The sequence below is a fragment of the Gadus morhua genome, chromosome 18, assembly GCF_902167405.1.
Source record: "Gadus morhua chromosome 18, gadMor3.0, whole genome shotgun sequence".
In the NCBI taxonomy this organism is placed as follows: domain Eukaryota; kingdom Metazoa; phylum Chordata; class Actinopteri; order Gadiformes; family Gadidae; genus Gadus; species Gadus morhua.
In genome coordinates this window covers 12,024,843-12,037,342 of record NC_044065.1, presented here as the reverse complement: position 1 = coordinate 12,037,342, position 12,500 = coordinate 12,024,843, and the positions used below count along the sequence as shown (strand labels likewise).

The window sequence follows — 12,500 nt, the reverse complement described above, 5'->3', positions numbered from 1 at the left end:
GCATAGTCACAAGGCATAATATGCTCTCCGTAGCCGGAGAGCCTGTCAGAGACCCTCTCCGTAGCTTACCTGCCCATCCAATATTTTTTAACTATCTATCTATTATCTATCTATCTCTAACAAAATCATTTCCGGAATCACTTCTCAGGTCAAGGCCCCTTGGAGGCCCTCTCCGTGGAGGTCTGTTGATTGGGACCTTTGCGGAAGTCCATCTCTGCTCGGTTGGCCAATTATTATTGGATCTCTAACTAAATTGTATGAATCCCATTTCGTACAACAAATTGGCAAATTTGGCCTTTCCGAAAAGAGCGATGGATGTAGGAGATTTACATGGAAACGATGCTGTCCCCCGTATGACTCAGGGATTTTGCAATCATTCAACATCGTTCACACTCGGCAAGACCCAGCAGCGCCCCCAACAGTCCAGGTGACACAATGACCTTGGCTAGCAGGACAACAGAGCCTACACCAACCCGGCGAAGGAATCAACTTCACACTTTGAACATACAGCCTTCATTTTTTAGCATCAAATATGCATATACATATATAGGAATTCAATTCAGATATGATAAAACAGTTCCTTCCTTAGGCTTTTCCAAATAACTTTCAACAGCAAAGTCGAACCCCAACCGGGATGGGTTCTGTTCGCGCTAAACTCTCCAGCTTACCCGTCAGTCTTGGAGTACTTCCGCAGCGTTGACTCGCAACAGCGGTACGCTTGGCCCGACTCCGCGGAGATGCCCTGGGCACGCCGGGTCCGTGGCACCGCTACCTGCGGCAACACCGACTGGCATTTGTGCAGCTTGCGCTTGAGCTCCGCAATCTCCTCTTCCTTCTCATCCAGCCGCCTCTCCATGTCCCGGATCCGCTCATCTTTCATCAGCAGCAGCTTCGCCAAATCTTCAGATAAGCTCATGTTTCTACAACTAACCCAGGACCCAAACCCGGATAAGGGGATGAGAACGCAGTGTGATTGTGGTTGATTGGTCGGCCACGCGGGGTGCGTTAAAGAAAAAAAAATACTTCTGAACTTCTTGACCGAAAAAGAAAACCCCCTCACTCTGAAATTACACTTATTCCTCCCTGAGAGAATCGACAGCGATTTAAAATGTAGTCTAAATGATCCAAAACATAAGCAGATGTGGCTGATTTTCCCGATGTGGGAGAACCACCTATGAGGTTAGCAGCACCGGCGGAGCAACGAAGAGCAAAGTGGGAGAAGAGAGGTCGTCACTCGGGAGGTGGAGAGGCGCAAACTGTCAAGGCAGCTATGAGTCAAGATATGGTGAAGTCTCGCTATCTTCCTCACCCTCTCTCCTTCTCCCTCTGCCACTCTCCCTCTGACGCTCTCTCTCTCTCCGCCCCCCCCCCCCCCCACACACACACACCCACCCACCCACCCCTCTCTTTATCTCTGATTGCTCCCTCTCTCCCTCTTCCTTTTTCTCCCTCTCTCTTTCCCTCTATGTCACTCACTCCCTCAGCATCTCTCCTTCTTCGCTCTTTCTCTCACTCTCGATGCGTCAGTAATATTTTCGGTTGATTTTTTTCTCTCAAAAAGTGAACTCATCGACGGCGCACGTGTCGCAGACGAGCACCCTCGTCAATTATTAATGACGTCCTTCATTCTAATCTATACAATCAGTCGTGTATATTCGTTGATGCGTTTGCTTTATTTTCCCAAGTAAGGCCCTGTTCCGTTGCTCGTTAACGCGTCGCACACAAAGCCAGTGAGCCAATTAGCATATGATTGGGCGGTCACGTGACATTTTATGTAACCTTATCCATCACAATAAAATATCTGGGGACTCACTGGGATCAAACAGTGGGTAGAAGAGTTGTAGGACATACCATATTAGAGCGAGTGAGTGTGTGTGTGTGTGTGTGTGTGTGTGTGTGTGTGTGTGTGTGTGTGTGTGTGTGTGTGTGTGTGTGTGTGTGTGTGTGTGTGTGTGTGTCTGTGTCTGTGTCTGTGTGTTTGTGTGTCTGTATGTATGAGTTGTTGATGTGCTCCTGCCCTCAATGACTTTAGTGTTGGCAATACGTACACATATACTCACAAACTCTCTCGCTCTCTATCTCTCCCTCTCTCTCTTTCTGTCGCCACCTCACTCCCTCTCTCGCTCTCTCTCACACATACACTCAAGCAGGCATCAACAGACACACACATAAATGCATTCATGCAAGCAGACACACACACGCATGCAAGAACACACACACACATAAACGCACACATGCAAGCACAGACACACATGCACCCACACCGAACACAGTGGGTCTTGTGAAGGATCACCTTGTGTACAAAAAAAAGAAAAAAGTATGAAGGGACTTTCCTGCCAGAAGTAGGGCTTTAGAAACACCAAAAGTTAATATTTGCTGAGCTAGAATAATCTGTGAATCATCTGGGTGGTTATTTGGACTGCTTACTCTGATACATTCAATTAATGAACATTTGTAGATATGTTGCAAGGGTCCAGGCAGCCAGCCAGATAGATAGATGTGGATGACATGTGTGCGTGTGTAAATGTGAATGTGTGTGTGTGTGTGTGTGTGCGTGTGTGTGTGTGTGTGTGTGTGTGTACATGTGTGTTTGTGTGTGTGTTTGTTGGTGTTTGCACAAATGGTTGTATACATGTGTGTGGTTGAATGTGCATTGTGCACATATGTGTGTGCGTGCTACTGCTGCATACTGTTTGTGTCTGTGTGTCGTGTGTGTGTGTGATAATACACAGCTATTATGTGACATTCGGTTGCATTAGCAGCAACAACCCAATCACCAGAGTGCTAACATTGTTTTCCCCCCTCTTCCTCACCCAACCCTTCCTCACTTCCGATACCTCGCCCGGACACCTGCATCTTTCTGATGTCACCTTCATCATCATCATCATCATCATCATCATCATCATCATCATCACCAATGATACGCAACCCTCCCCTTCCTGTAACACATGAGAGCCACCTTCATCATCATCATCATCATCATCATCATCATCATCATCATCATCATCTTCATCATCTTCTTCTCCAACAAAGCAGCCATCCCCCAACATTAGAGTGAGCTTAGTCATCCTCAACATCGTCCCTCCTGGTACATAGAAAACAACAGTGATGATCAAAGCAAGAGTATAAGAGTAAATATACCACCACAGCAGAATGTTTGAGCAGCGCTCACAGATCTCAGTCCTTCTCTCTACTCCTCTCACACATCAGGTCTATTTACCTCCTGATCATCACCCCCATCTCCTCTCCTCCCCCCATCTTTTTCCTGTACTTAATCTTCTCGTCCTCTCCCTTCGCACCATGTTCCATTCCTCTGCTTCCTGTCTGTCCACCGGACATTTATCTCCTTCCTCCCATCTCTCTCTCACTCCATTAAGTCTGCTGACCTCCGTCCGTCCGCCTCCTTCATATCCCTCCCTCACTGCCAACCTCCCCCATAGCCATTCTCCGCTGCTCCTGTCCTCCCGTTGCTTCCCTTTCGTCCGTCTTTTCCCCTCTCCCCTAACTCCTTCCCTCTCCTGTCCTCTTTCCTCCCCTCTCATGATCTCCTCTCCTCTACCCTCTCCTCTCCTTTCCCCTCTTCTCCTCTCCTCTCCTGTCCTCTCCCCTCCTCTCCTCTCCTCTCCTATTCGTCGCCCCTCTCCTCTCCTCTCCTCTCCTCTCCTCTCCTCTCCTCTCCTCTCCTCTCCTCTCATCTCATCTCCTCTCCTATTCGTCATGCCTCTCCTTTCCTCTACTAAACGACCCTCTTCTCAGCCCATCTCCTTTTCACTCTTCTTGTCTGATAAAATCGTTCTCTTCTGTCTCTCTCCCCCATTCTTTCTTTCCTTTCCTCCTCTCATCCCCTGTTCCTCTATCTAAGTATCCCTATCAGCCCACCCTGTGAGTCGTGACCTCACTGGGAGGCAAGCCCCCCCCCCCCCAGACACACGCACACACACGCACGCACACTCACACACGCGCGTGCGTGCACAGACCTCTAGACAAATGCACACACACGCACACACACATGCACAGACAAAAAACAAAAATACATGCAAGCACACAAACCCAAGCACGTACACACACATACATTGACACACACACATGCGAATAGTGAGCACATTACAATTCCCCTGTTGGTTCCCAGATGAAGGCTGTTTCCTCTGCTCCGTGACGATACAGGCTGTGAATCAGTTCTACATCACTGCTGGGTGTGTCTCAGCGTTGATCAGTAGCTCTCAGGCTACAGGCTAAGAGTATTTTAAGGATTTAAGGTTTTAAGGCTAAGAATAGATTAATGTCTTTCGATAATATTAAGGATATATAGATTGCTTCAGGCACATGGGTTTAGTGCTTTGAATAGTTTTATGATAAGCGATTGATTTAAGACTGATTATCGACTTAAGATAATAAGGACAAAACAAGATTTTCCTTGCCTTGTCTATTTGTATTTGAGGTAACTTATGTAGCCTTAAATATTGTCTTAACGGTTCACTGGAATGCTGAGTCGATTTTAAACTAACTGAAAGAAAAGTGCAAAGTCAGCCAGAAAGAATGACAGGTGGCTGTTAATCAGTATGTTTGTGCAAATACTTTTTTAGAAAATTACCTATTTTGTGGTACCAAGAAAAAATGATTTACAGTCAAATGTCGACCACCTCAAAAGCTGCAGTTACCATCACAGACTTATTGAATAAATAAGTGAAGTAAAAAAGTTATATAATAAACAGATTTGAGTTCATTTTGGGGCTGATATGATTTGACAGTTCAAAGCTAAGACGGAAACTGGGAAAAGTTCACCAAAGGCGACAGAGATAATACTGAAAATCACATAAATTACATCGGAATCGGGGCCTCCGTGAACCTAGCTCAGCGTTTTAAGGGCATTTTTGTCGAATTGAAAAACGGCTATAACCTGTTATTTAAAACAAGGTTACCCAAAGGTCAGTCTTGGAATCATAGCAGAGATGAAGCCATAGTTAAGGCCCAGAACCACAGGCAGCCAGCGTGGCTGTGGCCCTTATCGCATAGGCTGATGGGGCTAAGAGAATGAATGCTAGTGGATGTTTGGGATATATTTAGAGATACTCTCACTTTACTGCGTTTCTCTTTCGCGCTAACACATTTGTGTCTTGCTAATCCTCTCGGGTAGAAACAGATGCCTTGTCTTCTGACGTCACACACACACACACACACACACACACACACACACACACACACACACACACACACACACACACACACACACAGACACACAGACACAGACACACACACACACACACACACACACACACTCACACACACACACACACACACACACACACACACACACACACACACAAACACAAACACATACACAGACAATATCACGACCCACTTACGAATGGTAAACCAAAACTGTTTTCTATTACATCTGCGCTGTACACACATACACACACACACACACCCACACACACGCACAAATTCTTCTACTATTGTTTTTTTTTTCCCTAACCCTAACCCTGATTCATACAGTTTTTAATTGTTCTATTCTTTCATTCTGTAACTCTCTCTTTAACTCAGTCACCATTTGTTTTTTAACTTAAATTGTTTACTTTTTTAAATACCTTTACCTATATATATATATATTATTATTATATTATTTATTTACATATACATGTGCACAGATAGTGTGCAGATGTAGATACATATGAATAAATAGTCTTAAACCTGCAAATAAGAAGGTTGATAGTAGTAATAGTAGAGGTAGGATTAGAATTAGTAGTAGAAGTATTAGTGGTTGTACACAGGTCAATAGAGTACATCTATACATGGTCGACATGCATTTTATAAAACTAGCCCGTGTCCAGCTAAGCCAGCACGCATCTGTTAGCATGTACTGCCTACGACCATGTTCCGCGTTAACGCTCTTAAAATCATCTAATGTAGCTTCATTCAGATGATGGAGGCAGGTGGAGGGGAGAGCAGGGGCTGACGGAGGGGATGAGTGCTGAAGGTGGAGATGGTAGAGAGGGTAGAGAGATTAGAGCAGGGGGTGGAACTGCGCTTGCACCCAATGGCAGATGGTCTACATTCATGGTCTAGACTCTAGATAGATGGTCTCTACCCCTCCTTCCTTGTTGGCATCTGTCTTTTTAGCCGTCGTCTAACTCTGTCCATCTCTCTCTCTCCATCTATACCTCTCTCCAACCAGCTGTACACATCCATTAAGTAAGGAGATATCGGTGGTGAGATCGTGTTGTTTTGGCTTTGTAATTCAACCGACAGTTGGTGAAATCCTTGCACCAATCGCTAACATTTAACATCCCAGACAAGAATAGCAGTTGGCCTTTTACATGAATATGATCAGTATAAATATACAAATCTGCAGGGTTGCTCAGCGATGGAAGCCCAGTAATTCCTTACTGATATGAGAATAGGGGAAATGTCATATTAGTCACTCTCTGCCCCCAACACTCGGTATACAAAGGAAAGCTGCTCTGCTAAGTGGAGCTACCACATTTGGCCTGTCTTCCACCATCACCACTTTTCACCTGTGCCATGGTCCTATCTCTTATAACTAACTCTTATGCCAGTGGTGGGAAAATCTTGGTCCAGGATTGAAAAAAAAAGAAAAAGTTTTAGAACCAGCCTTGGATGGTTGATTGCCCCCTTGAGACATATTCCAGGTTGCGTTCATTAGCAAATACAGACGGTTGGCTCTGCAAACTGGGGCAACATTTACTTTCAAAAGCTGGACACTCTCTCTCTGGACACTCTCTCTCTCTCTCTCTCTCTCTCTCTCTCTCTCTCTCTCTCTCTCTCTCTCTCTCTCTCTCTAAGCTGTTTCTTTTTATATTTAACCGCTTTGTCCCCTTTTGTGAAAACCTTATTATTTCTGATATAACAGCAACAATCACACACACAAACACATATCCACACACACACACACACACACACACACACACACACACACACACACACACACACACACACACACACACACACACACACACACACACACACACACACACACACACACACACACACACACACACACACAAACAAACAGGGTTTCCCGGTGCCTTCCATCGTCCACTCGTGTTCTCCTCTGCCACTTAAATTGGTTCCCCCTTTCTCTTATAGTTCTCTCGATTCATCTTTTATTCATGTGTTCCCAAAAAGGGACCTTTGAAAAAGGGTCAGATAACTGGGGCACACATCTGACAGCGTCAACCACCCCTCTGGACAGAAGCCTTCTCTGGGCCAACAGAATGACCATGCAGAGCCAGTGGCGAGGTCAGGATGTAAATCAGAGGGCCAGGCCCAAATCGTCCTGCCTTTGTTTGGTTCAAACAGGATTAGAGACAGAATGGTCCCTTTTTTTTCTTCCAAAATATAAAGAAAAGGAATATAATAAACATGCAGATTTGTTCCGCTGATTGACCTTGCTCGGCTGTGAACGGTTCAGTTTAAGATCCAGTGTAATATGCATATCTCAGACATGATGACAGAATAGAAGCAGAGTGTATATGGAGAGGCCATGTTCCCTTCCCTTCACTCGAATGACCCTGAGCCAATGAGGGGGAAGTGTTTCAAAATGACTGCATTCACCCACCAATATCGACAGCAGGTTCATCGAGCACGGTTCATTTTTATAGCCGTCAGCCAATGACATGACATGTTTCTCAAACAAGTAACTGTTAGGCACTTTGGATAAAAGCCTTTGCGAAATAACATGAGAGTAAATAGTATAAATCTGTGTGTGATTTATGGTGGAAAGTCACCTGAACTGTATATATATAAATGAACCTAAAAGGATTGACTATGAATAGAAAGGACGATAATTCAGAATTCCCAATACTTGGAACCAAGCTTTGACTTCAGACTCCTACTATGCCCCAGCCAAGATGTATACACTTCTGAATTAAAAAATGGTTAGAAGGCATTCCACACCTAAAGACATTCATCTAGCATCTGTACTATCGATGCTAGTCAACAAAACATTTCTTAAGGTGTGGATTAGCTTGCTATAGATGCTATAGATTCTATAGCATCTAGAGCTATAGTTAATTAACCAGCATCACGTAATCTAGTAGGCAACATGGGCAAATAACATCCGCACACTTGTCATACTGTAACTCGGTAAACAGGAAATTGGCAGCTTTTGCTTCCTTGTGGCTTCCTGTCTGGTGTGGACCAGACTGGAGAGGGGGGGTTAACAGCCAGGGAGCCAAGGACAGATTTGATGGATGGACCGGCCACATTTAGAACCGGACCTAATCTGTGGCGCAGAGGCCTTGACCAGTTGCTGTGACAACAGCAGAATTTGTGTTGCATTGTCTCTACCTGCCCGTAGTGGATGCAGAGACCTTGCTAAGTACTTTATGTCCACAACCAAACTGTAGTTTCCTGCTGCTATCTTTCCATCGCCTTGATTGGTGGAAATACAATTTCACTGGGTACGCAGCTTCCTGCGGCTGATATGAAATACATATGGTATGCTTCCCCCCAACCATCTGCAAAAACTCTCGCTCTGCCTCTTGCTATTCATCTCTCTCTATCGGTGAATAACAGGAGGTGGGCTTCTTTAAAACATTTGAGCAACTTGCCGTTTGATTAAGTGCTTTCTTGATTCATGTTGAGGAACAAAGTAAAAATAAAAGGCCAGTTATATATAGCACCCGGATGGTATCAAATATGTAGTGAATAAAATGTGATACAAGGAATGCACAGTTTAATCACCAAAGACAATAGACTGAATCAGGTCCAGCTTTCATTCACTTTTCTCACTTTTTGTCTTGTCTTTTATAACCGGAATGAAGGAAATAAGTTAAATGTGATACGTATGCATTTGAGAATTGCATAATAAACATGCCTTTATATCTTAAAGGTCAGTCTACCGGACACAACTGAGAAAGATGATGGGCGTAATTAATTGGAGAGGACAGGTGTTTTCTCTGCCATCTGCTACATTTTCTCATCTCTTTCTTCTTTTTTCCTTTACACTGCCTGTTTTCTGCCTCTCTCTCTCTCTCTCTCTCTCTCTCTCTCTCTCTCTCTCTCTCTCTCTCTCTCTCTCTCTCTCTCTCTCTCTCTCTCTCTCTCTCTCTCTCTCTCTCTCTCTCTTTATCTCTCTCTGTCTCTCTCTCTCTCTCTCTCTCTCTCTCTCTCTCTCTCTCTCTCTCTCTCTCTCTCTCTCTCTCTTTTTACCATTTGCCCTCTCCCTCTCTCCCTTGCTCTGAGCACAACAGATGGCAAATTAGACGGATGGGTTAATAGATATGTATTATATACAGTCAACATTTATATAAAAACCCAAGCTTATTTAATGAAGAAGGGAGAAAAAAGAAATCACGCAAACTCATGAATATTTAAATAAGGCCATCAGCATTTAGATACAATTATACACTCAAAACCCCAGAGCAGCTGAACTACTGAACCATTTAATTAAACTGTATTTTTTATCTTCATTTGTGTAAAGTGCATTTGATTATTACTATATTTCAGAATCGAAATTATCAGTTTTTTTCCTCATCTTCTTATTGTTAAAATTGTGATGATTGTTGATTATCATTATCATTATGATCATTATTGTTACTATTATGATTATTAAATAATTATTCTTAACAATATGACTAGTATTATTACTAGAATATTATGAATGCCATTATTATTATTATTATTATTATTATTATTAGCTACTGTGTATTGTGGAGGAGGCCTGACAAGAACATGTTGAACATCTTTGGCCCCTGGGTTAGAACCAGTGTTTACTCTCTGGGCCCCCCAGAGGACAGGAGTAGCTGTACGGGCAAGTTACTTTAACCCATCAGAGCTCAACCACATAACACTGCTCTAAGGAACATTCTGGTGGGGGTCTTGCCTGTTTATTTGCACCAACATAAACATATGAAGCAACTCAGGTATAGTGTATTCTCCCACGTTCATAGTTAATGCAACATCATTTTGATTGTTTTCATGGCTGAAGTGACTGAAGTTTGGTATGCTTTAATCAGTTTCATTTTAAAGACACATTATTAAGCCATATCAATCGAGAGGAAGGGCTGTTATACTGAGTATCCGCACAAATTTGATCTGACAGGTACGAGGCTGCAGGTCAAGGGTCAGAGACTCTGAAAGCCCCACTTATTAGTTCACGGTGTTATGCAACAGATTATTATTTGTTTGTTTAATAATTTATATGGCTCCGCCAACACAAATAGTTCCTCAACTGGCCTGGGACTGGACTGTTGCCAAGCAACACACAAACATTTTCCCGCACACTAGCTTGCTAGTTTTTGAAAGTCTACATGGTACTGCAGGCCGGCTACTTTGTAGCATTGACGTTTATCTGTATGATTTAATTTATTGCTCAACCAGTGAAACAAGAGTCTGTTGTGGAATGTGTGATTCAGATTCAGCTCATCGATGATCCTTAGTTAATGAACGGTTAGTAAGTAACCTGTAAAGCGGAATGATACATTTATAGTTAAAAGTCCCAGTTTTACTCATGGAATGCCTCCTGTCCAATCAAATGACTAGGTTGGAACTAACTGTTACTAACTTAAGGTATAATTTCCAGCGAGCCGGTTATTATCAGAAAATAAATCCCGACAGGAGGATGCAGTACCCTGACGCGAAGCGGAGCTGTCTTGAGTCCCCCTAAAGGAGTTCATTCAAGCGGATTATCTCCAGCAGTCAGCCTGGGGCCTCGTACCTAAGAACCAATCACAGCCGTGCTGAGATTTGGCTTGATTTGGAATCACTAGTTACATGGGACTATGTTTACTGGCATGCAATAGAGCACCTTTAAACGTAGAGTGGCTGTCCAGGAGGGGGCACTCTGAGCAACACAGAACAAGATAGGACCAGTTGGCTGGACTTGATTCATGGTTTGAGTGTGTCGTGTGTGTGTGTGTGTGCGTGTGTGTGTGTGTGTGTTGGCACGCTTGTTACATGTATATGATATGTCTCTTTTCAATGTTTGTATATGTGTGTGTGTGTCTGTGGGTTTGTGTATGTTCATGTGTGCATGTCTGTTTCCTCTTTGATCCTGTCTGGGAGTGTTTACCTGTGTGTCTGGTTCCATATGCATGCGTCTCTCTGTGTGTGTTTGTTTCATCTGGTAGTGTGTCTCCAGGGACATCAGCCTCCAGCCTGGTCCGCCCCACCCGCGATCCTGGTTCCCGGGTGGGAACCAGGATCACTATCTCCATCACAGAGTAGGGAAGAAAAACCCTCTCTCTCTCTCACACACACACACACACACACACACACACACACACACACACACACACACACACACACACACACACACACACACACATAGGTGAACGCACACACACACAAACACGCTCATACACACATACGCAGTCATGCGCTCACCCACATATACTCACACGCACACAGACACACACCTACAAACACACACACACACACACACACACACACACTCACAAATAGAGACTCCCACACACATGGGCCGTCATGCGCTCACCCATTCATACACAGTACCAGTGGTTGGGGGTTAATACCAGGGGTAACACCCAATCAAACATATTAGTACATATTAGAACATTGTATATATTCATGTGTCTTTGTGTGTGTTATATCATTTCCATTCGCATGTGACATCTGTGCTAGTTTCTTCCTCCTTGTGTGCATATGTCAGCAGGCTACTATCTCTCTCTCTCCCTCTCTGAGTTTACCTCTGTGAATGTCTCCTATCCCTCTCTCCCTCCCTATCTGTGTGTGTCTCTCTCCCCATGCAAAGAGATATCAAGGTGGTTAACCATTAACATGGGCTGGCTTGCAAAGCTAACAGGACAGTGAACCTTGGAGTTTGATATGATGTGATCACCTACACACACTCACACACACACGCACACACACACACACACATTCACACACACACACACACACACACACACACACACACACACACACACACACACACACACACACACACACACACACACACACACACACACACACACAGGACAGTGGCCCCCTAAATGACACGTCAACACACACATATTCACCTCTCAGAATGACACTAGCCTGATTGGTGGGAGGTGATCTCTGAAATTGCTCAGGTAAGTCCATGCTTCTTTGCTGTTAAAACCTAATGATAATAATAATGAATTGAATGGACATATTCTTGATATATTAACGTAATTGTTTTTTATGAAATGGTCCACGTTTGACGTTGGCGTCACTTCTTTAGCTCTTTTTTTTGCGGCTCCAACAGTAGACGCTAAACGTGTTCGTAAGTCAAGGGAGGGAAGAGAGGAAAAAATACATGCGTGTGTTGTGTTGACATAGCATCTTCGTGCCCCTTGTGAGAAAGAGTTCTCCTAGTCTTCCTTTTAACTTTGTGATGGCTTCGCTCAGCAGCTTACTTGAGGAACCATGTTGGTTATGAGCCGGCTCTTTATTCGCTCTTTATTTAGACACACCTTACACAGTGCCTGGTGATTCTGCTGTGGGTGCTATTGCTCATGCATTCATTGTAAATCACTCTTTCAAAACTATAG

General features: G+C 43.9%; 2 protein-coding genes across 4 annotated transcripts in view; one reads left to right on the top strand and one right to left on the bottom strand.

The window, feature by feature from the left end:
* The window catches only part of prkg1b (protein kinase cGMP-dependent 1b), a 103,611-nt gene extending 102,255 nt beyond the window's left edge, over positions 1 to 1,356 (bottom strand). Inside the window, exon 1 of the mRNA XM_030340251.1 lies at positions 669 to 1,356. Within this exon, the coding sequence (XP_030196111.1) occupies positions 669 to 916 (248 nt within the window). The 5' untranslated portion in view covers positions 917 to 1,356. The remainder of the gene's footprint in view (positions 1 to 668) is intronic.
* A 10,574-nt stretch (positions 1,357 to 11,930) lies between these two features.
* Positions 11,931 to 12,500, top strand: part of a1cf (apobec1 complementation factor) — a 17,625-nt gene continuing 17,055 nt past the window's right edge. For all 3 annotated transcript variants that reach the window (XM_030339486.1, XM_030339485.1, XM_030339487.1), the window contains exon 1: positions 11,931 to 12,059. The gene's annotated coding sequence lies outside the window, so the exon portion shown is untranslated. The remainder of the gene's footprint in view (positions 12,060 to 12,500) is intronic.